Source organism: Ammospiza nelsoni, chromosome 1 (assembly GCF_027579445.1).
Source record: "Ammospiza nelsoni isolate bAmmNel1 chromosome 1, bAmmNel1.pri, whole genome shotgun sequence".
Taxonomy (NCBI): domain Eukaryota; kingdom Metazoa; phylum Chordata; class Aves; order Passeriformes; family Passerellidae; genus Ammospiza; species Ammospiza nelsoni.
In genome coordinates this window covers 31,608,695-31,635,027 of record NC_080633.1, presented here as the reverse complement: position 1 = coordinate 31,635,027, position 26,333 = coordinate 31,608,695, and the positions used below count along the sequence as shown (strand labels likewise).

General features: G+C 38.3%; 1 protein-coding gene across 1 annotated transcript in view; it reads left to right on the top strand.

Moving 5' to 3' along the window:
* The first annotated feature begins 808 nt into the window (after positions 1-808).
* The window catches only part of MACC1 (MET transcriptional regulator MACC1), a 38,039-nt gene continuing 12,514 nt past the window's right edge, over positions 809-26,333 (top strand). Inside the window, exons 1-3 of the mRNA XM_059487396.1 lie at positions 809-916; positions 20,725-20,839; positions 22,919-24,957. Of these exons, the coding sequence (XP_059343379.1) occupies positions 914-916; positions 20,725-20,839; positions 22,919-24,957 (2,157 nt within the window). The 5' untranslated portion in view covers positions 809-913. The remainder of the gene's footprint in view (positions 917-20,724; positions 20,840-22,918; positions 24,958-26,333) is intronic.

The following is a 26,333-nucleotide window of genomic DNA, read 5'->3' as shown; positions in this document are numbered from 1 at the left end:
TCATAAACCCACAGGTAGCAAATTAAAACAGGATAGGCAAATCATCCCTTCTCAAATCATCCCTTCTCAAGTCCCTGTTACCTTCCTGTCACGTTTTTCTTATCTGTCTGTTCCTGTAACCTTTCTCCTTCTAAACTTTATTCTATGAAATTCTTAAGTCACTGAAAAAAACCGCCTGCAATATAACATGTGGGAAAATTTACTATTTCTTAAAGGATATGGGGCTAAAAAGGAACGTTTTTCTCCTCACCCTGCCAAATGTTTCTCTATTCCCTCCTCTGTAGATATGTTATGTTAGGCCACTGCCACCCCTCCTTCACTTGCTTCCTTATATCCAGTTGTCTGATTCTCTCGCATACACAGAGATGCCTAAACCGGTCATACAGGTTCAAGCAATTTCAGTCACAGTATTCACTGCCAGTAAATCTAGTTATTTCTAACTTGACCTTAATCAGAAGGCCACTCTTTGAACCCCTCCCAGCAATTCAGTATATCTGCAGCATGGCATGTGAGAACAGAAAATCCTCAGTCTGTTCAGTGGCACACAAGGAGCACATGCTTCCTCCTTCTCCTCTGCTTATCTCTCTCCCCCCTAAGGTGAAACTTGCACACCACCTCCCCTGGTTTCAGGTGTAATCATAAACCAGCTCAAGGCAATTATGGGTAATGTAGTCCCATGGTTCACGCCTGTCTGTTGGAACCAGCGGTGCCAGGTTCCTGCTAGACTGCACATTCCAGCAGGCATTGCTCAGCACTCCCAAGAGGGAGGCTGGCCAGGTGTGCTCCGGCACCACCTGAACTCTGAGCACGCCAGAGTGTTTCAAAGCCAGAGCAGCAATAAGTGCTCCTTCAACAGTACTGATGTCTTGAACAAAAACATAATTTGGATCTAGGGAAAAGCTCTGTTTCCAGAATGGTGAGTTTGCTTTTGTTTTTCTTTCAAGTATCTTTTGCTGGTTACATTTAAAATGCATTGGAGGATCTTAAATATCAGAGTGGTTTTTTGCCTGGCACTATTGCATCAGTCCAGTACTATCTTTTGGCCATTGCTAGTTCCAGGTGCTACTGAAAAAGGTGCAGAACTTATGGACATTTTGAATTGCATGATATCGTACCCCAGGGTGATTTGGGATGTGTGGAGAAAGGCACCTGCTAAGTGTTGGTGATTACCTTTGTTGAGAACATAAGTAATTGTGACCCTCCTAAAATTTTTAATCAGTTTTAAGCTCTCCTTCTCTGTTCTTTTTATTTCTGTGAAATGAGCTGCTGTAGATTGGGGAGGGTGTGTGCGCATGCAACTCTGTGGGCTTTGTGGGTTTTTTTGCTGGTTGATTGGTTGGTTTGGTTTTATTGAAGCACTAAATGAACTAAAACAGTCCATGCTTGCAGCTGTTGGGTTGGCCTCCAGCTTTTGAGGTCAGAATGGTGAACACCCCCTAACAATCCTCCCTGAGAACAAGGCAGCCATTAGAAGTCAGAGAAAGAGACTTTAAAGAGCACATAAACTTCTGGACACTAAATTTTTCATTCTCTATTAAAAGAATCCTTGAAAGGTAATACCTTCAGCCTAAGTGGAGGCAAGACCTATCATGCTGACATACCTTGAACCACCTCCCTCTATGGCTAAAAAATAACAAGGAGAGTTGGCAGCTTGTAGAAATAGAAATATTTAAGTGAAAGACAAAAAAAAGAAACAGCTCTTGTTCTTTTCCTACCTATTATTACCACACAGCTAATACCATTTTTTTTCATATGGAGGTATTTTTTTTTTAAGAAGAAAGATCAAAATGTTAACAGCTTGAAAATAGTTTTTGACTGGCATTATTATAAAAGGGAAATAGGTGTCCTCCTGAGTAACTGATACAGGGAGAGAAGAAGTGAAGGACTTATTGCTACTGGGTAGATCTTGGGAGGCTAAAATTGCTGCACTGGCAGCACTTTCCCTGGCCCAAAATCATGTATTTGACAGTAGTTAATAGAAAAGGCCCTGACACTGAATTTACACTCTGAAAGCAGCTGCAGAGTGTCTGTGTTGGGTGGGACATACACAACAGGATTAACAGCACAAGTTCAAGCTGGTTCTTGACGTGTTAGAATCCAGAGTTTGGTGTTTGCCTTGGGTACATTAACAGCCGGGAATACCTACATTTGTATTCACTACTACAACAACAATATCCTGTGGGAGTATGTTCAACAGGCTAATTACATAGAGTCATAGAGTCAAAGAATTGCTTAGGTGGAAAAGACCCCTAAGAACATAAAGTCCAACCATTACACCAGCACTGCCACGTCTGCCACTAAACCATGTCCTTGAGAGACACACCTATGCATCTTTTAAATACCTTCAGGGATGGTGACTCCACCACGTCTCTGAACAGCTTGTTCCAAAGCTTGACAACCCTTTTGGTGAAGAATTTTTTTGTAATATCCAGCCTAAGTGTTACCTGGCACAACTTGAGGCCATTTCCTTCTGCCTTATTGCTTGCTAGCTGGGAAAAGAGGCTGACCCCCACCTCACTCTACAGCCTCCTTTTCAGGTAGCTGTATAGAGTAATAATGTCCCCCTTGAGCCTCCTTTTTCCCAGCCTAAACAACCCCAGCTCCCTCAGCTGTTCCCCAAAATACTTGCGTCCCCTTTCATCAACTTTTTTTGCCCTTCTTTGGACTTGCCATAGTATGTTGTAATAGAAGGTTTATTTAGCATTTAAATATTTGGTGTAAGTTCGTGTGCTGTCTTGCTTCCTTGTCTTTCTCCTCTTGTTATGAGAATGGCTAATTGGGTTCAATTGCACACTTCTTTGTTATTTAATGTTTTTGTAACTCTTTATCATAGTGATTTCCCCCTTTGGCCCAGCAATATTTGTGTTTGGTGGACTATCTGTGAGAGATTTCTATGAATGGTATCCAAGGGAAAAAATATCTTTGATGCTCACTATCTCTGAATTTGGATGCCATTCCTCTCTATTATTCAAAATAGATAAACTCAAGATCCTTGAGAAGCTACGTGTGTTCATGCCACTGTAAACTTTGGCACAAGTCTCTGCAGGGAAGTCCACCCTTGAAATATGAATACAAATATGTGGAACAAACACCAAAAACTGGCACAGTGCAGAAGTATAAATCACACTGCTGTAAAAGGCAAAAGACTGGCTTTTTTTTGGACAGAACAGCCAAATATTCAGCCTAATCTGATGATCTCTAGAGGATGTCCTCCTGTCTGAAAAGCTGAGCTCTGAAGTAGTGGCAGCTGTAGTTCATCATGACATAGTGCATTTCACCACAGACATGGCGCATACTTGTAACAAAATCTGTAAAACAATAAGCGTAGTTCTGTCTGGAACTATAGGCTCTTCTATCACTTCTATTGCATTAATTGTAATTTATCTCACAGGTGGAAAATAAACCATGATAAATAAATAAAATAAAATAAATAAATAAATAAAATTTTCCACAATGGAAAATAAAATATGATTTGGAAAGATAAAAAAAGCCACTTGAATATCATCCCTCTCCTTATGTCCCATATACTGCTGCTATCCCCAAACGTTTAGTCAAGTTTTACCTTAGATCTTTTTAACTTCTATGGAAGCCTTATCTTCTCATCTCTTGCCATCTTTCTGGAATTATTTTCAGTTCATCTCCTCCAAGTCTGCAATTTCAGGAGAAAATAGGTAGGTTTTTCCAGAAACTGAATTTCAGAGTAAAATGATATCATATACTAATGGAAAACATGTAACTTCAATTACCCCTGCAATATTTTACCATCTTTTCATCTGCTTCTCAGTACAGATGAGTATCCCATTTGCATTTCTGCATATCCTTTGTAAACTGCTGAAGGTCATGCTTAAGCTTTTCCTAAGAAATTTCAACTAGATTAGAAATCAATGTTTATGAGTAATTTTAAATTGTTCCTTTGAGACCACATTTTCTTATCTACAACAAACTTACTCTCACTCTGGTTTTAGGCTTTCCTGTAGTTCTTCATAGTCTGCTGTAGTGTTAATAATCTCAGTAATTTTGGTTCATGAGCAAACACAGTCAAAGCATTCTCCACTGACTTTCCCTTTCCAGCCTCCAGAATTTCCTCAAAGAGCCTATTGTGTACTTCAATATGTGGGGTCACTGCAGTACATCCCTACCAAGGAGCAGTGGTGAAGCTGAATCAGGGCTTTGAAACACTGAAAGCACCAGAAAACTGAAACAATTGTGTAGCTTGTGGCAAAGGAGGTTTTGGGCTCTTCTTTGGTGTCCTTTTGGTGATGAGCAAAAGTTTTTAGGTTTGGAGGTACATGAAATTTTATAGAAGGCATATACTGATTATTTGCTGTAAGAGTAGGAGTCCTTTTTTTGTGCAGCTGAACTTCACCTTGTAAGCCAGCCTAATCAAGGAGAAGATGGCTATTTAGCTGAAAACTATATTATATGCTGCCTCTCCCTTGCTGTGTGAGTTACTCTGCAGGCTGAAATGCTCTGAAATCCCAAAGCCCAGAAGAGAATAATTGAGGCCTTATGTCTGGGATATGTACTTACAAAAGAATTTAGATGACAATTATTTGAGTCCAAAATGTAAAGAGTGGACTATGTGGCCATTTTCTTCAGCTCTCTCAATAGGGAAAGGACCTTTTTGAATTTTTAGAGAAAGTCTGCTTTCACTGGAGACTCAAAGTACTTACAAATCTTTGTATTCTTCTCTGCTGCACACCTGTGAGATGGAAAGCTGCCACCTCGCTTTGGGTAACTCCTTGAACACCATTTAAGCTCAGTAGTGGCTGGGTGCTGCAGAATGGGCTAGTCCCCTTTCTCATGCCCAGCCATTGCTCCCTGCAGGCCAGCACAGGAGGACACTGAGTCATTGTGCCTGGACCAGCTCCGGGTGGGACCAGATAAGCACCAGTGTTGATGCAAAGGAGACACAGGACTGCTGTTTTCTGGAGCAGCCAGACAGACAGCCACCAGTCAGATGGCATCCCCAAGACCAGGCTTAGCCTCAAGCACAGTGCCACATGATCTCATTTATTTTCTAACACTTTGAAGACTTGGGAGACTTGACCCTTCTTCTATTCCAGGCTTGCTCTGAACTAATTCTTTAATCTCTCTCTCTCTCTCCATGGAGGCATATAATATTTCCCTGCATTAAATAGGGGCTCACAAGTACTTAAACTGATTAAAATTATTCTAGATCATATTGTTTTATACTTTAATCTGCACTGACCTCTAGTTACATATAATGATATTATTTCAGGTTTTGTCTGAACCTGCTAATAACTGCCAACAGCCTTGCTGGTCCATTGTGCCAGTCATCCTGTGATCATGCCAAAGGAAGCAGCTCCTTTCCCCTGGCTGAATAAGCTGTATCGCAAAACATTCGTGTAACAACTTGACAAGGAGTTGTTCAAGCTCTCCCCTGAGCCTACGTCTGTAAAAAATTCCAGAAGTTTCACAAGTCAATGCAAAGCTTGTGACCCATCTGTAGAAAATCCTAAAGCCTCATTTCTGTCCTATTATCCTAATGGGACCAAAGTTTGGATATGTATTTACATTTAGAATAAACTGTTTTTCAACATGCACTAAGCTGTGTAATTAAAAAGAAATGACATTGTCTGAAATAAGTTGGGGGAGGGACAACTGACAAAGCTTTGAAGTGGTTGGTTTATATTCATACATGATCTCACACAAGACCTCTGAGCCCTGGAGAAAAGGCTGTGATGTGATGATAACCTTCTTGGGTTCATTCTGATCCACAAGCTTTAGCAGGATGTCTGTAAAGGTGGGAGGAGTGGTGCACAGCAGGGAGACAAGAAATATCAATTTATTCATAGCACTGCTCTAATTCCTGTAGCACTAATTGTTACCTGTTGCTCTGTGTGAAATTATAGTGTCTCAAACACGAGTAATGACAGATTGTTCTGCTCAGAGACTCCTTTTCTTTTCTTTTCTTTTCTTTTCTTTTCTTTTCTTTTCTTTTCTTTTCTTTTCTTTTCTTTTCTTTTCTTTTCTTTTCTTTTCTTTTCTTTTCTTTTCTTTTCTTTTCTTTTCTTTTCTTCTTTTCTTTTCTTTTCTTTTCTTTTCTTTTCTTTTCTTTTCTTTTCTTTTCTTTTCTTTTCTTTTCTTTTCTTTTCTTTTCTTTTCTTTTCTTTTCTTTTCTTTTCTTTTCTTTTCTTTTCTTTTCTTTTCTTTTCTTTTCTTTTCTTTTCTTCTTTTCTTTTCTTTTCTTTTCTTTTCTTTTCTTTTCTTTTCTTTTCTTTTCTTTTCTTTTCTTTTCTTTTCTTTTCTTTTCTTTTCTTTTCTTTTCTTTTCTTTTCTTTTCTTTTCTTTTCTTTTCTTTTTTCTTTTCGTCTTCTATTCCTCTTTTCTGGCTTGCATTGAGCAGTGGACACTAATATGGCAGAGCAGAAAAGTGCTACTAATCAGGAAAATATGTAGGAGAGCCCTTTGCACCTTGGAATTCCCTGATGTATTTTAACCAGTAATGATTGTACTGCAGTCACAAAACACACAGCAAAAGGTATTGTGTTCACTACTCACATGCTCCCCAGATAAGTAAGAACTTCCCTAGACTTTTCCTCATCTCATGCAATAAATAGTAGCAGAAACAGAAGGACAATATCTTGAAAGTCTGAACTTGATGGGAGTTGCATTTTCCACCACTGCAAATATTTTTCAATAGTAAATTGTATGAGACTTCTAAGTTTGGCTACTAGTATATTGTTTTACCAGATAAATGAAGATGTGGGAGAGAGAAACACTGTACGGTGTGTGTGTCTATATTTGTATTTTCCTGCTATGTGTTATACATAGCTACACTTGTATCTGATTTCTGCTCACAGCTGGAAAGGGAAGACAAACATAGCAGTGTCAAAAGCTGCCAGGAGGTGTTATGAATACCTGCCTTGCACCAGTTAATTGCCTTTTCAAGGTGTAGGCACTTGAGAGAAGGACTCTTGTGATATTTATGCAATATTTTCATCCCTTTGGTCTTAGTGACAGTTCTCTTCCCGTGGCACTTTCAAGTCCTGTTCCCATTCACAGATTTTCTGAGTGGTCTGGAAAAGCTGTTTGGAGATGGATTTTTAAGGAGTTAGCACTTGTTTACACAATTCTTACAGTAGGGGTGGAAGACATTGGAATATGGTTATCAGTTTCTTTGTAGTTTAGTCTTCCCATCCTGGTTTGGAGTTTGGACTACTTAACCTTTGAAGGTAGCCTTCCAACCCAAACGATTCTATGATTTTATGATATGTAAACTTGTTTATCTGCATTTCCTTATCTTGTGCATTAAACAATCTGTTAGTATGAGGCTCTGTTTTTATGTATTTGTACAAAGCTTAGCAGAAGGATGCTATTAATGCTAGTTCTATAAGAATGCCAATGAAAAAGTAAAAGAAAGCCCTGATTTGAGCCCAAACACAATATAAACACAAGCTCTCACGCTCAGAATTGGATTTTTTAAGCAATTTTCAGTTCAATAAAAAGTTTTACAATCACACAATTTGTCCACAATAGCATCTAGGTAAAATTCTATGGCCCCAATTCTTAATATGAGGAGGAAAGAGGATTGTCTTACTGGGTTTTTTTTTTTTGCTCTGAAACCTATGAATTAATCAAATGTAGTGATTCTTAAATTATCATAACCATAGGATTTTCCAGATTTCTATGCCTGTGGTGCCAAAAGCTGTGTCTTGTCACAGATAGGTCTATGAGGCTAATAGAAAAACCTAATTGTTTCCTAGGTGGCACATCATGCCTCTCCTAATATGGAGAAAGTGCAGCAAAAGCTCACTCAGTTTCCCTGTAGGCAGGAGGTTTACTTATGGATTATGAGTTAAGCCTCGGTTTTTTAAAATGCTGATCTCTAAAGAACTCTAAAATGAAGTTACTTGTGTGGATGCTAGTGATTCAACATACTGAATGATGATGATAGACAGTGACTTACCATTTTAAATATTGCTAAAATCAGCAATTTGGGATTAATCTGCGCTGTAAAATAAAATGATCTGATCCAGTTTTCACAGCAGAGCAAACTGTTTAGTTACATTTGTCAAGACTGTTGGGGCGTGACATCATTTCTTCCTGTGTGGAGTAAAATCTCCTGAAGTTCTAAAGATTAGAACTTGCACCATCCTAGACAAATATCTTCTTATGTTCTCATTCATGACCTTCTCTGTGATACTTTTCACTTCTGGTGGATGTGAGATCACTGTATAATAGTAAACAAAAAACCATTACATTATAGAAGGTGTTTAGATAATAATGATTCAAGTTTTGAGCAAAGTTGTGAGCAAAATTCCTAATATTTACAGATGAAGGAACCGATACAAAGACAACCCTGGGTGGTGATCTGTCAGGAGCTGACCTGAACTAACTTCATGCTGGGCCAACATTTGGACCATGCACGTCCAAGAATATTTGAAAAATTAAAGTTTAGATGAAGCTTTGGAAGCAGAATATATTTAATTTGAGTATCGATCGACATGCTTCATGCTTTTCTTTCCCTTTCTGTATTAGACAACTCTTTGTTGGAGAATCTCGTGTTCTGCAAATACCTGCTCGTCATCATCAGTGACCTGAGATACACATGAATAATTGCCATAAAAGGGAGGCTGAAAAACACGTTCAATAAATTGCACAATCAGGATTACATGTGTCTGTAGGACAGAGATAAAACAAATAACAGGAGTCTCCTGTCTCATTACAGCGAAGGAAAAATGCCTTAAGCAAGGTTACTTGGTGTCATGCATCAAAGTGCACATCAAGGTGTGTGCTTGACTTGCTATTTGTAAGCTAAATGTTAAAAGGATGTTTATGATATTTAGGACATCATGGCACTTGTATACCTTAATCAAGGAACCACTGGCAGTGATGGCAAGGATATATGTGCAGTGGTAGGAGTGAGCTGATTGACCTGAGCAGTCTTTCAACTGCACTGTAAATGTATTGTGTATGCTGATCTCTATAGAAAAACAAATCCAACACAAAATACAAATTTGTTTAGGAAAAATTGAACGGTGGAATTTTGCATATAAGGTTCTGCAGTATATCACATTACAAAACACACATTTTGAACCTTATTATCTTGAGGTGTAGGAGCTAGTTAAAGGTGTAAAACTCAAGACCTGATGCCAAGGAGGTGAGATGGGTAAGGGAATGCTTTGATCATCAAAGTCAGTGACCTTATGGAAGGGCTGCGAATTCTTCCTCCCACGTTGTGGTACAAATGGAGCAAGGGCAGTAAATTTATGAAGGTGACACCAGAAAAAGTTTTTCTTTAGGGCTGGCATTTGGAAAGTGTTCCTGAATAGGCTGAATTCTCTGACCTGACACATGGAAGGTGCCTTCAGGTTCCTAACGAGGAAAATCAAAGCACTAAAAAGCTACTGTAAGTGAGGTCTGGATTTTAGTTTATTTGACTTGTAACCTTGTATCTGATCCATTTCTGTCCAAAGCAAAGGCTGCTCTGCTGTTACTGATCAGTCTGAAGCAGACCAGCTAGAAAAACAACTCTAGCTGCCTAGAAACATAGATCCCAAAAAGAAAGGGCCTGTGCTGGTACCTGCAGGGACTTTGTGCCCTGGGCTGTTTAGTGGTATTTGAGATGGATGTCTGCTCTTTTCAACCTGCTGTAGCCAATGTATGGGACACTGTTGGTAGTTTCCTCCAGCAGGGAGGGATTATCCTCCCTTCCTGCAAGCCAGGCTGTCAGAAAAACAACTCTAGACATCGCATGAAGATTTTATTTCCAAATAGTAGTTGTGAAATTAATGTGGTTTTGCAGGATGTTTAAATATCCTAGTGGTCACAAATCAATTTCTGTAGTCTGACAATAGCCTATAGAGCAGTTTCACTTTGTATACCACATGTTTTTCTTTCTTGTGAGTGGAGCATCACATGGCTACCAAGGTGGGTTTAGGTGACAAATGCCACCCAGGATTGGTTTTTTTGTTTGGTTGGTTTTTTGGTTTTTTTTTTTTTTTTTTTTTTTTTTTGTTGTTTTTTTTGTTTTTTAGGAAGTCAGTGAAATCATGGAGCTTCAGCTTTTTCAAAGACTTAATAGTATAACATATTGAGCATGCTTAGCCTTTAGAAAACTGAAAGGCAAGCATGCTCAGTATCTGTGAATGGTGATGCAAAACAAAGGATTGAAACTAGGACTGTCACAAGGTTTAGGAGTTGCCACTTTTCTTGGGGAAAATTATTTTCTGCTTGTAAAAGTTCTTGGAAAAAGGCAAGAATGGTTGGAGTTGTGGATTTGTTTTTGTTTTGGTTTGGGGTTTTGTTTGTTTTGTTTTGGGGTTTTTGGTTTGGTTTATTTTTTTGGTTTTTTGGGGGTTTTTGTTGTTTTGTTTTGCTCATTTTTTATTTATTGGAAGGGAGGAAGGAGATAGGGGCAGACCAAGGGAGAAGCTGGACATAATATATGGTATAAATGCTGTGATTCTATCTAAGAGTTACTGATCTACAGCCTTTCACTTCCACTGGAAAGGCAATAACTTCAGTTGTGGTGAAAAATGGTAAAGCTTGCTGAGACAGAAAAATTGAAATAAAAGTCTGGGCAGATATTTTGAACTGATGGAGTATAATCAGCTGCATTTCTGAATCATTGTTCTGGTGATTTTCTGCAGGGGTATCTAAGAGACTCTCTTTGGGAATTTAATAAGTTTGCTTTCAGTCCAACTTTCTAAGCAATTTGTGACTACATCTCTTCAGCCACTGCTTTTATTTCAGGATGCCAGTCATATTTTTTAGGACAAATGAAAATTTTTCTGCAACTAAACTGACTATTTTTTTTTGTATGTAAAAGGATAAAATTTAAAATTTATGATAATTTATGGGTTGATTTTTTTTTCCCCTTTGGCATGTGACTGAAGTGGAGAGTCTTTTCTATTATAGAGCTTGAGCCACTGACATCCTCATTTTCTGTCCTATGCTCATTCCCTCAAAATCTCTAACACAATGTCATAGCCAGTGAACCTGTGTGGAGATAGGGAAGGAAATAAGAAAGAATAAAGCAACAGCTTTCTGCCTTCTTTTTCTTTGCACCACTGCCATATTAAATGCAGAGAAGGAATAACTTTAAGTTATTATTAACATTAGTTTTCTTCATGGCAAATGGTATGGAAAAATGTTCTGGAGCTGTGTGGGATAGATTTCTTGTATCATTAGGCACCCATCAGTGTATAGTGCCAGGTCAGACTATTCCTGAGCAATTACAACTCTCTCAGCTGCTTCATCAAATTTTGCCCTCAGTGATGTTGGCTCAAAAGGAAGAGCAGGAACCAGTGGGAAAGTAGGGTGCCTGTCTGCTGATGGACAGGGATGTCAGGAAAAGCAAGCTGGAGCTCTGCTGCTGCTTTTGGGGGGAATAGAGACAATGTGAGATAAAAGTCAGCACAGGAATGCCTGGGTTAACGTGGTATCCAATTTGTTGTACAAACATTTCACTGTTTAATTTTGGATATCAGCCAACTGGCTGGTGAGAACCTCGGGAATAACTTCTGTGTCTGAGTTGTTCAGGGAGAATACACAGCCTTAAGATGCTTCCAGGGGGTAATACTATCAATTGCAATATAATAGTGTGGTTTTCCTGGATGGGAAAACTGGCTTTCCACTGAGGTACTTCATCTAGGCTAATTGTGTGCATCACCAGAACGAGAACTGCTGCTGAAAACACAGTTGGATTCTGTGGTGCAGTGAAAAGAATGAAGGTGGTTAAAGAATATAGCGATGGGAGGAAGAAGAGACCTGGAAAAATTATCTCTTACACTTCTTGCTCTCACTTCTGTAAAAGAAGAAATTGTTGAAGGGTGACCATAACTTCTGCATAAAAGTGGATGAGATTGAACATGTTATTCTGCCTATTGTACTAAACATTAATGACCAAAACATAGATGCCCTCCTCTAAACAGGTAGGAATAGATAGTACAATGAATGAGCCTGTAAAGCAGCTAGATTTGAAAACTAAATTTGCACACAAAAGGGCATGCAATTTTTTGGAAATTTGTTGCCTCAAATCTTCCCAAACTTGATTGCTCCTTCAGAAAAAGATCCCCAGTGACAATGACCACTCTATTTAATGTTTGGGTTTTTGGGTTTATTTTTTTGGGTTTGTTTTGGTTAGGTTTGGTTTTGGTTTTGGTTTTGTTTGTTGGGTGTTTTTTTGTTTTGGTTTTGTTTTGTTTTGTTTTGTTTTTTTAATGGAGTCATTTTGGTTTTAAAACTTCCAGCAGTACTGGAAGTAGCAGTTCCTAATTTTCTTAGTTAGAACTTCTTTCTTTTTCCCCTGATATGTGCAGTCTTCTGTAATTAGAGATGGATCATTAAATTGGACCTGATATTGCATGACAGTTTGTCTTTGTCTGACTTCCTTTGCTGGATCTTTACCATTTTACAGTTGATCTGGCAGTCATATTATTTCAGTGAAAGTATTCAGTTCAGAGGTTCAAATGTCCTTCATTAGTACAGAAACTATCCATTTAAACATGTATCCTATTTGATAGAAATAATTGGGCCTTTTCTTGTCAAGAGAACGTGTGATTGTTGTGTAAAGGGAGAGTCTGCAGTATAATGAGAGGTGCTGTTTTTGGCTTTTAGAGAACAAAATTCATTTTTATGAACTTCCCTCCCTTCTTCCCTTCAAAATTGCGTTGTCAAAAATAACTTTAAAATATTGGCAGCTGTAACTTAATGGACAGCTCAGACTATTATTAACAACACAGGCACAAATGGTTTAAATGCAATGATGTCTCACTTCTGGAGAAAAGATCCAACCAAACCTGGGGAACTGTAATTGCCATAAAAAGCAACAAAGGAAAATTGCACTTTCTGCAGTTTATCTTGAAAGTTGTCTCTGTGATTAAGACTCCCTTTCTGATGCTCTTTTTGCCATGTTCTTCCTAAAGTGTCAAGGATTATTAAACAAGTTCTTCAGTCAAAACAGATCAATACACAAAAAGAAGGTTACAGTCTTTCCTTGTGAATATTACTGTGATCTATCAAACATACTATTAGTGCTGGTACATGTTCTCTGTGCCTGTTATGTGGCCAGTCAAGTAGAGCAAAATGTAGTTTATGGATGCATTGAAGAATGATTATGCTTGCAGTTATTAACTCTTTGAACTAACCTCTAATTATAACCAGAGGAATCCTTGTCAAATGGATTTACTTTCTTCTACTATATTTAATATAATTATTTTTCCCAAACAGGTAGTTACCTGTTTTATTAATTTTTTCCATGTTGAGCTGATCACGTCACACATTTTCCATTGTTTCTGCCATCTCAGTATTTATTTTCCTTTATATTTCCCAAGAGAAATGGAACAACTGATTGACATGTATCCCCCCTCTTCACAATGCCATTCTTTCCCTACACAACTGGGGTATTTTTTTGCTAGTTTATACATTTTGAAAGCTTGCCTGAGACAGAGTAAACCTTGCAAAGAAAAGTCTTCATGTGTGTTACTCTGTTAATTCATTTTTTGGTTGGTGTGTGTGTTGGGGTTTTTCTGTCCTCACTCCAAGTTAACCAATATCAAACCAAAGTGGTTCCATGTGAAAAGGTTCAACTGACAGTACAGACTTTCTGACATGTTTTTCCTTTGTGTTGAGGCAGAATTCTGTCATGCTCATGGAAATAAGCTTTTCTAGCACCTTATCTCATCAAAAGCACAGCACATTGTAATGTCCACATTGTAGTGTCCCCCTGTATCCTTCTTCGTGCACTCACCTCAGTTTGCTGAAACGAGGACACCAGAAGCCTAAAGGCACCTTTTATATGCCTGGATATCAGGTTCAATTTCCTGCAAAGCTCTTATTGCATATTTGGCTCATGCATCTTTAATCTACACCTGTCCAAAATAAAGTGTCACTATCCAGGCAGCACACTGACAGGCAATTTAGTTCCACAGTTGGATGTTCAAGACTGGATCCTGACACAGTGTCACCCACATCACTTTGTCATAACATTCCTAGACTGAAGTTGCAGAAAAACCATCCTACGTATTTGCAACATATCCAGATTATTTGGGTGCTCAAAGTCTGCTGTTAATATTAATTACAGTAATAATTTCAAGAGCTTTAAGAGCTAATGAGCAACTAAAACACTGGTCTTTCTCTGTGGGTGGTTTCCTTAATGCATTCTGCTTTACCCTGATGCTGTGAAGAGAGCACAGCTTTTGCAGGATCTTTTTATCACATCACTGGGTCAGATGAGATGTTCAAATTTTGAAAGTCAGGAGGGATTTCTTCCCTGCCTGTGCTCAGTCCTTAAATTTAAAAGCAATTATTTCTATGAAACATGTAACTCAGAAGTGCCTGATTGACAATTTCTATGGAAGAACTGAAGAACTACTTCACGACTTGACCTGAGTTTGATTATCTGGAAAGTGGATCCTTTGCTTGCTTTCTGGCTGGATAGTAGATGTGCTATTTTCTATACATAACTGGAAAAATCTGGAAGAGTGTTGCCAGAATCAAGTATTTGGGACAGAGGAAGGATGCTTTTTTTTCCTTTTTGGTCATGCCCCAGTGACTCTGAGGCATGAAAAGGATTTCATCTTATGCTACCACTACTTCTGTCCCCCACCACTGCTTCCTGCCCTCAAAGACCTCAGCCCAAAGCTGACTTGTGGCACCAGCAGACAGGCTCAGACATGAGCCTTTCCCAGGGCAGGACATAATGAACACTGTGCAGGGCTGGGAGCGCGCTCTAAGCCCTGCTAGTGGGCAGATGTCTCCACTTGCCACTGACAGGCAAGCTGCTCAGTCAGAGACCCAGCGTGATTCCTGCAAGCAGCCTGGATGTGAGAAAAAGTCTGGCTGAGTGGAAAGAGAAGAAGAAATCAGGGTAATGAAATATAGAGTACTTTGGAGGTATCATGTACTTAAAAACCTGTGATCACAGCTATAGTTCACAGGGATCTAAATAGCTAACAGAGATTTTAAGAATCCTGGTAGCTCCCACTTCTCTAGGTTGATTAAAATTTTTGATAGCTGAGGTTTCTGTGTCATCCTAGCAACATTAAAAGTACTTAAGGAAAAGCAGCAGGGCTCTGGTTCACAGGCATAATGTGGTAGATAGACTTTGCCTTGCTCTGCTATGTTTAATGCATGAGTTATGGTGTCACTGAAACATTTGTGGCACCTAGAAATGGAAATTTTATTTTGTAATGAAACTTCTAAATTATAGGTGTTCCTTACAGAGTACTTTCAATATCCACTTTGAAGGAACAGCTGTTGGCTTCAGTCAGTAGTTCAACATTACAATACTTGTAGTATTTTAATCTCTGTGAGCCAAAAGTTGTTTCACAGAACCTCCAAAAGTGAAGAAACTCACTGTGCTTCCAAAGCATGTACAAGTATACACACTAAGTGAGAATTCAGTGTGATTTTTCACTATTGTTTTCATAGGTGTAAGGACTATTGTTTTTATAGGTGTAAGGACATCCATAGAAGAATTAGGCTAATAAACTTGCAATGTTTTCTCTCTTCATGAAAAAGAAAAAATACTGCAGTTTCATAGTGCAAAGGTAATTTGTTAGTGATATCTTTATTTTCCCTTCCCTGTTCTGGAAGAAGTTATTAAGAAGTAGAATGCAACAAGTTTCTTTTTTCCTGAGGCCTGAGTGAAACAGTGGAGTATTTGAGAGTGGTAACTAAAATCTAAAAGATAACATCCAAACTTGACTACACATTCTGAGGCTTTTGGAAAGCAATATTCCCAAATGTGTGGTTTATAACTGAAAATAAACACTCTACCACTTATGCTTATAACAAGCAGTTTTAGAAGTGTAGATGTGTGGAAGGGAAGGATACTTGCCTTGTGGAGGGCGTGTGTAGAATATAGCTATTTTTGTTTGCATAGTGTTCCCCAAACAGGCTGAAAAGCAGTCAGTTCTGGATTGTGCAGACTTGAGCAGAGCCTATAAAAACCCACCTGCAAAATAGTGGAAATGTACTGAGAGGATGACCCACTTCAATTCCTATTTTTGTTGTGCTGAGAGTACCACCCTTTAGCTCCAGCTCAGGTGAGGCATTATAAGAGAGATTTTGTCAGTTCCAAGCAGCCATGTAGACAAATGTTGGGTCTGCAGAAAGTCTAAGCCCTGGCTTCAGTGTGAATGGCTCTCCTGTTCCCACAGGTTGATAAATTTTCAGAACATCAAAAAAGTAGGTACCAAACTTGGCAGCTGTTTAACAACAGAGTAAACTAGTAGATATATCTATTGAAAATTCCTTTCTATAATTACAGCCAAAATGGCAAGATATTGGGTCATACTAAATTAATGTTTCTGTTGAATATTAAAAGCCAATTTTATCTCTGCTATAAGCGAGATACAGACACATTTCCTTGATTGCCTCACATGCAGCAGGCTAAAATAAGTCAAAGGCTCCCTCACTTCAGCTGAATGTTCCATTTGCTATGCTGTACTGCCACTGCCTACAGTACAGCTCTGTCATCAAAGATTTGTAACTTGGGTCCAAGAGCCTTTCATTAAACTCTGAGCTGCCAAAAGCTGTTCTAGGCCTCAAGAGCCAAGGGACAGTTAAAATATGGCTTATTACTGTAGCTAATGTTTACTCAAAAATATATTAGTCTGCTGAGAAAGGGCAGTGGTTTACATTTGTTGATGTCCTTCTGTTGGCAGTCCTTCTGAAACACTCCCTATTCTGTGTATTGCTGTCTCTTTAGAATTCATTTTCTTCTCTCTGTATAATAGAATTTAAATAATTCAGTATACTTAGTATTTGGTTAGATGAGGACCATTTTATTTTACATTATGATGCACTTACATTTCTCCTTTTTCAGAAAGAAACTTGAAAGTCTAACAACCCAATCCACACAAGTAGGAAGTAATTTTCCCTCATTTAACCCAAAAGTGAGCCTTAGGAATGAAACATGTCACCAACACCTGTGTCTGTTTCGTGCTCTGTCACTGCTAATGCATGAACTTCATCCTTGACACAAAGGCCATGGATCTTTTTGAATAAGGGTAGCATTGTCTGTGTGGGGAACATGTAGAAATCCATGGGGAGACACGGCCACAGAAGAGCTCTGTTCTTAACAAAACCTGCTTTTGAAGAAGGATTAAGGTAGAATGGAATATAAATTGTTAGTGTTTTGGTCTGGGATGTTGATACTTAAAAAACACAATGGAATGTGTTCTTTCTTATTTTTGAAGGCAAAGGCAGTGGGAAGGTCTTTGCCTTTGGGCTTCTCTTATTTTCTTCATTACCACTGTTTTAGACACAGCAGGATATGTTTTTTTTTTGGTAGTGAGACTGGGAAAAAAAAAGGTGCACTTGAATTTTGTAAAACCTGGATGAAATTTCTGGAGGCGTTTTATGCAGCAAAAAATGCCGTCTGCAGCAAATCTGTCTCCTGACTTCTGTGAAACTGAACTTTCTACCCAAGACTTTCTTCTTCCTCTAGGGCATCTACTGCATTTTTCTTCCTCTGTAACAGTGCTGCCTGCAGTGCTCTGAGTCTTGAGTTACATGCTCTCATGGGTCAAGCAATCCTCAGCAGAAGGCACCTGGCAAACTGTTGCATGCCCTCATACAAGTGCCACATCTCTCAGCAGTCGCTCAGGTTCACTCACTGGTCACCTCCACAGCTGATCTCTTTCCAACCTCTTCACTTCTTCACTCCCTCCTGACTTCCCACTGTGAATTGATGTGCCATCAGTCAAATAATTCCTTGCACCATTAAGCACTTGTCAGTTTACATCTTTCTTATTCAGTTGCTACAGCAAATGAAAAGCTTGGTCTCTGGTTCTCCCTATACACAGTTCCCTCTGTTTGCAGAGAAAGCTTTTCATACCTTTCCCTTTCAGTGTTTATCAGTATGCCTGTTTATCCCATATGCATCCACCTCACTTCTCTTGTGAGTGATTGTTCAGAATTTGTTCAGGTAAGGCCCTAGTTAATAGGTTTCTGCTACCAAAAGTTTAATTTGGGTTGCTATTTTATCACAGAATGTATCCATGGAAAAGGGTAAGCCTTTGCTTTTCTTATTTTCTTAGTCTCATAGAAAGAAACTGGGTCTTTAGTCATTCCCAGCACTCAGGCTGGAACAGAGAAGAGGTGGGACCCAACCCTGGTGTCAGCTGATGTAACCCAGTGCAGGAGGCACATTGCCCAGTACCCAGGGGTGTGTGTACAGCTTGTCCCCAGCGTTTCCCACATCCCTTGACATGCTGGCCAGATGTGGTCATCTTTTGCCCAGGAATGTTTATATATCCCCCCTTCTCTCATCCTCTGCTTGGCTGGCCTGAAGACGTGCCTCAATCACAAGGGATCCCTCATCATCCTGTCATACCAAGAAATGCTTTCATGAGGGCGGAGGATTATTTTTGAAAGTGGTTTTCCTTTTCAGTATCTGCCTTTTCTATCTCTATGCCGGGCTAGTGATGAACATTTTGAAAAATTCCCAGAGGGAACTTTAAGGAAATGGTTTATTCTATTTGCAGAAGTCCTTATTATGTTTAAAAAACTTCCACATGCAGTCTTGTTGTCATGTCTCATTTCAATATAATCCCCCTGTGTAAAGAGATTGTTTTTCTTTCCCTCACTCTCTTCTCCCTTCTCCATGAGTTTCCTATTTTAGCCCCTATTAATTTGCACTCTTATGCCCTCTTGTCATCCTTATTTTCTCCCTCCCACTTTATGCAGCTTCTGAAGTAATTGTAGGTGTTTTAACTATTTAAAGAACCATTCTTAAATTCACTTGTGAATTATCAGCAAATTGTCTGTCAGAGATTAGTGCTGGCAACAAGTACACTGGTACTGTAAAATAAAGGCTTACTTTTTGTACATTTTTTGAGATTTTAGACTATGGATACCTTATGCTTGAATTATTAAACCTCCATAGTGTGTATGTAGAAGCCAGAGATAATTATCTTGCATGTTTATAAAATGTGTTCAGTTTTTCAGCATTTTGAGATGCAGCAGCAAAACAAAATTGATTTCCTTTGAAGGAGTCTCTATATGTTATCAAATATTTTCACTTATCAGAGACAGAAGAAACAGTGATATCTCTATACAGATGTGAAATACCAGATCTTGGAATTAATGGTGTTGGGACTAAGGAGGCATTTCAGTTTCCAGTTTTGTTCTGTTGGGGTAGTAGTAGCAGAAGCCAGAATATATTGGCATTGGAGGCTAGCTTTACCTACTTGCTAAAATCAGGACTCCAAAGGCCAAATAAAAGAGGTTTCTGGTAACAAAGGAACCTGAAAATCTATACAGCCCTCAAGGTACTTGGGTGACTGTTGAGCTTTGCCTGACCTCAGCCTTGCATGCTGCTTGTGTACAAAATAACACCTGAACAGACTGCCATTAGCTGAAGGTATCTCTTGTGGTAAGAGCAAAAAGTACCAATATACACTTGCAAGGGAAAAAATTGCAAACCATGGCATTGGGCAATGAAAACAAATAGCTGGCTTCAGTTTTCTGCAGTAATGCTTGGATATAAAGCATGCTTCCTTTTCCCATAATGGAACCGGAACTGAAAATTCCTTTTTCTTACAGCTGCAGCAAATATAGGCTCAATCCTTTTTTTCTTTATTTTAAAAGTGATAAAAACAGATCTACTTAGACTGCAATGTTTGCTGCGGTAGTAACAAGGCTGCAATATTTCAGGGTCCCAAACAAAGCTATTGTATCCCATGTACGGACCCCAGAAAATTCTGGATTTTTTCCTTCTGTCTTCCTTCCCCTTCCTTGTTTCTTTGTTCGTCTCATTTTCCCCCCAGATATCTTAATGTATCTGTTTATATGATGTATCTGTTTGTATTTATATCTCACTACATATAGGATGTGTGAAAGGATCCGGGAAAGTTGCTAGATGATGTCTTGCTTTTTAGCACTAGCTTGAAGAACTTTTCTGCCAAAAAGATCTCTCATCTTTTATTTCCTCTAACTTCTGTTTCTGGGATACAGCAATTTCAGCATGTAGGATTCTAAATGCTCACTTGAAATTTCTGTAACTCCTCTTTCTATAGGAGACACAATAATTCCTGCTTTCTCCAGCATTAGGCAATGTACCTTGAGAAGCTCATCCTTCTGTTGCCTACTTCAAAGGGACTGCACCAAAATGAAACAGAACTTCTTGTAGCCAGAACAAGGAAGAAAAGAGACCTGAATATCCTTTCTTAGGCTGTTGCTATGATGGTGTGGTCTCTAAGGAATGGTACTTTAAGTAATTCTTGAGCTGACTAGAAGGAAATCTGACCTGATCTTCTTTCTGAGAGGAATATAAGAAGAAAAATAAAGCAGAAATGGTTGAAAATACTTTCTATTAATTGGCATGGAAAGTAACAGATATAGATCCATTCCCTTAATGATTCTACTCAAACTTACCTGAAAACGGGAGGTAGGATGTCTATTTTATTTTTTAAAAAATATTTTATTCAAGACCTGAGTGGAAGCTATTGCATAATTGGCCCAGTTCCAATTGCAAGACACTTAAATTTGTGAGTTATTGGATTACACTATGGGCTGGGATGTCATGTTGTACTGCAGCTGTAGCATCTGCTGGGTTTGATGTACATACAATCATAAGACTTATGATTGTGATGCTCTTGGGCAAAGTTCATAAATTTACTCATCATCTAACCTTCAATTTTTTTTCATGTCATTCTACAGGAGCAAGCTCAATTTTTCTTCAACAGATTCCCCTTTTCCAAATTGCATACTTGCTGATGTTTTATATGCTTGACTGTCTTCTAGGAGGAAAATTCTTCCAGTAGTGGAACTGACTCCCTAAGCAGTGGAGAGATTCCACGAAGTCGGTCAGAGGGGACTTTGATTGATGTGGATGACCAGGCACCCTCAGACAGCTACAGTATGGCTCTTCTGCTATTTTCTCTACTAAGGCTCTCCAGCTAAAGTCTTTATTTCTGCAAAACTCTGGGTCAGGCAGGCTGGGAGGAAGAGTTGAAATCCTTAATGTAACATTAACAAATACTACTTAGAGTAAGTTTACTGGGGGTCAAGGTAGGGAAGAGAGGAGGAAGTTCTTAGCCAAACTAGATTAATTTAGGGTTTTAAGACCATGAAGGCAGGTTAATTTTGAGGTTAGCTCAATTTAAAAACCGGAGTCTTGGAAAAGTTGATTTAATCTCTGTGCTATTTTAACCCCAAAGCTGAGAAAACTTTGCCCTCTACAAGATAGGCATTTTCTTAGCTTCTTGTCCAGTAGCAGATATAACAGCTAGCCTGACACTTGTTGTGTAAGTTATGGAGCAGGAATTATTTCTTTGCTGGCATGCTGCACCCCAGTAATTGTGCTGTTGTGCTTTCTCATGCTCTTGGCATGAGAAAGCGTCGGTCCTAGTGACTCAGGCTCTGACAGAGTTTTCTGCTTATATTTTTCCTGTAGAAACATGCCCTTTAGGATGGGGAAAAAAACCCAAACAAAACCTTTATGCTTATTTTGGGCTTAATTAATCTATATTTTTAATATGCCATACTGATCTGACTGTAATAATATCACAGCACAAGGAAAGATTTTGGCCTATGGGCAGAGACAAAAGAACTTTTCAGTGGTGCTTGAGCAGCATGTGCCCCTCTGGTGATCCTGGTTAAGACAAAGTGCTCCAGGATAAGGAGCTGCCCCTGGGCTCAATCCCCCTGGCAGCTCACCGGGAAGGCTCTTGTCAAGCAGTGTTAGAGCTTTGTAGATAGGCACCTGGCAAACAAGTAAATTCCACCTTGGTTCTTCCAAACTGGGAATTTTCCAGAACCATGGAAAGATGTCACGGTTTTGGCTTTTTATTACATTTTGAAAAAGGAAACAAAAAGAGAAGTATGAACATTTAATTCTTTTTTTTTCTTTTTGTGGCTGTATGCACTGTCATGCTTGCATTTGAGCAGTATAGAATAATCTTGGAAATGGAAAGTACTATGGAAGGTGTGATAATGTAAGCTATAGATATGGTGAAAAAAAATAGACATAATGCCTTTTCCCTCTAAAATTTAAACTCTTTGCAAGAATATATAAAGAAGGGATAGTATAGCCTCTATATATAGGAAAAAAATGGCAAAATGAAGTAATAGAAACCCTTAGCATAAAAAATTGCAGATATTCCATTGCAAGAAGGGTGAGTCACAATCAACTGTAAACCAGCTTCTCTGAACAATTCTTAATACAAAATATAAGGATGTCTCTTCTTCAGAAAAAATAATTATTTCTACTAATAATGAGATTTTTATTAGAAAACATATATAAATATAATTTATGCACCTGGATTTGTCTATTTAAATGCAATCTCAGAAAGTTAGTAGTCACACAAACAATTTTCTCAACCTTCAAGTTGTACAAGGTCTCATAATTTATATCAATGATTGTTTTCTGATGCAAAGCTAGTATAACAAATTCCACACACATGGAGACAAACTGTAAGAGTGCTGCTATCAATTAAATGCACATGTACTAGCATGAAAAGGAATCTTAAATAATGCATTTATCTGTACCATCTGCAGTGTTTGAAAAATGAAACTAGTTGTTTAATCTTTGCAAAGAGACAGACACAAAGGAAAGAAGTCCACACCATTTTGTAAGAGGCCAAAGATTAATGGAATATAATGGTTTGAATCTTATGGAAATTTATCATACTCAATGCTAATTAATAATCATATGAGTTAATAAAGATCAACACCACAAAGAAGTGTCTTTACATCCTTCAACACCAATTTGCTATTCAGCACTAATTTGTTAGCAGTCTTTCTATTAAGTAAGATTCTTAATTAAATCAATTTTGATACTGTTTAAAAACCTGAAGGAGAAATACTGAAATTATCTATGTGTATTTGAGGAGGAAAATTTAGTCACTTCTTAGTTTAACAAACTATCAGTTGGACATGAATGCAACATCTCAAGTATCGGTGCTTCAGAAAATGCTTCTTTTTTTCTTTTAAACAGATGCCAATGAAAGTAAACTCGATTTGGATATTGACTGGCCTGGTGTATTCAAACATGCACAATCTGTTTCCAAGACTAATCCTTTCTGGAATGAACTGTCAGGATCCAACCCTTTTGTACATGACATAGCTGCTTCCAATAGAAATGAAAATAATAAGTGTCTTTCTATCTTAAAGGAAAAACCTTATTTGTTCTCTAAAATTTCAAGCAATAGGGACTCTTTGGATTCCTCAGGTGATGAGCTAGATATTGACTGTCTCCTAAGAAAGACCTCAACAAGAAGATCTGGACGATCCAAGAGTGTCTCTGACTTCCTGGATATAGTTGATAACCAAAGATTTAATCCTCACAACACAGCACCTCAAAAAACTACAGTTTCTGATATGACATGGCTTCAGAATGACCGTGAAGCCTACAAGATTGCTTGGCTGAGCCACCGACAGCTCACCCGGTCCTGCCTGGATTTGGAAGCCATGAGCCACAGCCCTGGGTGGGCACAAACACAAGCTACAGACATTCATGTAGTTTGTAAACTGAATCACGAAGGGGGCTCAGTACAGCTACCTGACTCAGATATCAACATTCATGTCCCTGTGGGTCATGTATTACCAGGAGAATTCCAAGAAGTAGGTTTAAAGGCTATCCTTAACCCTCCATTGTCATGCAACAATGAGCTGTCCAGCACAGTAAGTCCTCTGATAGAACTTACACTCAGCAACCTCAACACAAGTGAAGCCATTTTCCTAGAAGTGAAAGTTGCAGCTAAAGTGAAGAGCGATCCATTCAGCCAAGTTATGAGTGATATTGTGTGTTTTTTTAGTCTCAACAAAGAAGGACCTTTTAAGAAGCTAGAGAATTGCTATATTTATCAAGATACAATACAAGTAAAGCTAACGGACCTGAGTCATGTGATGTATGCAGTGATTGCCATACAAGCAAGCAGAATCCAGCCTCCAGCAACTAACGTGTGGGACTATGTCCATAGAACAGTCTCAGTTGGAATTTATGGTCCCAAATACATTCATCCATCTTTTACGGCAGTTTTTACAGTCTTTGGTCACAACTACATTCCAGGAAAACTCACGATTTGTGATATAAAAAAGGGGGGGAAAAGTATGCCTCCTGTGGTGTTTCAGCTGTGGGGAAAGCATACATTTCTGCTTGAAAAACCACAAGACCTAAACATTTCTTTGATATCCTGTGATCCAGACTTTCAAGTAAAAATGGAAGATCAAAGCAAAAATATTAAAAAGGAGGAGTTGAAAACTGGTGAAATGGTCCGCCAACAATTCCTGTTTTCCATGCTTGGATGCAGGGAGATGCATTTCTTTGTTTTCCTTGTTCAGATTAAAATCTTGAAAAGTAGCCAAGTAACACAGTTCCATGTTACGACTCCTGATCCAGCTCCAAAATTAAGTGGAATTATTAATAGGCCAAAGCGCCTACAAAACCGCAAGGCAATCAAGTCTGCACCATGGCTTTTGATACCAACAATAAAATATCCAAAGTTTCAAGACAAAACTTTGAGTGTCAACACTTATGGAGTGGCCTTGAAAACTGTGTTACGTCAGAATAAGATTGACTATTTGCTGGAATATTTTAAAGGAGACACAATAGCACTGCTTGGTGAAGACAAAGTTAAAGCCATTGGACAAACTAAAACGAAAGAGTGGTACGTGGGAGTTCTCAGAAGAAAGATTGGTCTTGTACATTGCAAAAACATTAAAGTGATTCCTAAAGAACAAGCTATGGACACTGCTGATAGTGAGTTAACAACCAGGAATCTTGTTGAACAAATTGCATTGCCATTCAAAAAACTGACTTATATCTACTCGATAGTTCTGTCTACAGTATCAGAGAGTGTTTATGACTGGAGAGCTTTAGCTGAGGTGTTGGGATACTCACATATGTCTTTGGATGACTTTAATGAGGCACATATTGATAAAGAATCAGAAAGAGTTGCACATGTTGTGAAAAAGATGAAGCAAGACTGCCATGCTAACAAAAAAAAAAGACTATTTCTTTATGAACTCATTGTTGTAAGTATTGCATGAGCTAACTGACTTGTTGGAAATGCATTGACAAGAAATTACTGTTAGTAATGTAGGAACAAGAAAACATGATTCTGTATCCTTGCAGGATCTTTATAAACCTGAATATATTACTAAAAGTTGTAGACACCAATAGGTGGAAAATACATTCAAACTCTCATGAAGAATAATACTTTGATCAATACATTCTGAACAGTCTTCTATTAATGCTGCATGAACTGTGTTCATTTAGTAGGTTGACTAAGATGACTTTTCTGGTTTTTAAATAGCCATGATTGAAAATGTTTTGTCATTTGTCTTGGTAAATTGCTTTCCTGAGAAATTCACATTCCTGTTGTGAAATATTAAGTAACATTACTATACTGTGGAAATTCCCCTATACATACATAGATATAGATAGATGTCATCTATCTGTCTATATATCTATCTATATTTATGTCTATATTTATATGTCTACATCTGGATATATATATACATAGATATTTGTCTGTGGTAAGTTGCATGTCTAGCTTAGCTTCATATAATTAAAAGGGACATCTCGATCCAAATGTTGAGGGCAAGATTTTTCTGTCCACACCTTACAACTTCATAGTCAATGCTGCAGTGGCCTAAGAAGGATTTTGCAAGTATTTCAGTATGTCTTTTCATGGACCTCATTTGTAAGCCATTGGACAACTTCTCTGTGACTAAATACTACCAAATGGGAATCAAAAGCTTATTATAATTATTTCCAGGTAATAAGTGGCACTATTAACAATCCTAATTTACTTACTGATCTGTGTGCAAATTAGTTTGAAATTCATGGTCACTTAATACTCTCCTTGGCTCTGACAGAAAATTTGACCAACATATTAAGGGACAGAAGATAATTAAATTTCTGATATGCAAATAAAGTATTACAAAAATGGATGTTTAAAAACTCACATTGTAGCTATTCATCTAATGCTGTTTGACTATCCTTAACTGTAAACCTCCACTGAGTTTACTTCTCAAAACTAGTCTACCCCTTTGTAGTGTTGACAGAAATTTCAGCAGGATTCAGAAAGTTTTGGTAGCTGTGGCCACTTAGAATTCTTAAGAGAACATCAAACTTTGTGGAATAAAACTGAGCCAATATGAAGTATAGCAAAGCCTGTCACATCTCTTTACAAAAAGGAGAGTGGGATCTAAATGTGAAAATTGTCCACACTTTTAACTGAATACAGTTAAACAGAGTTCATTACAAAACAGGCAAAAAGTGGGGCATAATTAGGTTAAGCTTATAGAAACATAGAATGGCTTGGGTTGGAAGGGACCTTAAAGATCATCTCATTCCAACCACCCTGTCATGGGCAGGACACCTTTCACTAGACCAGGGTGCTCAA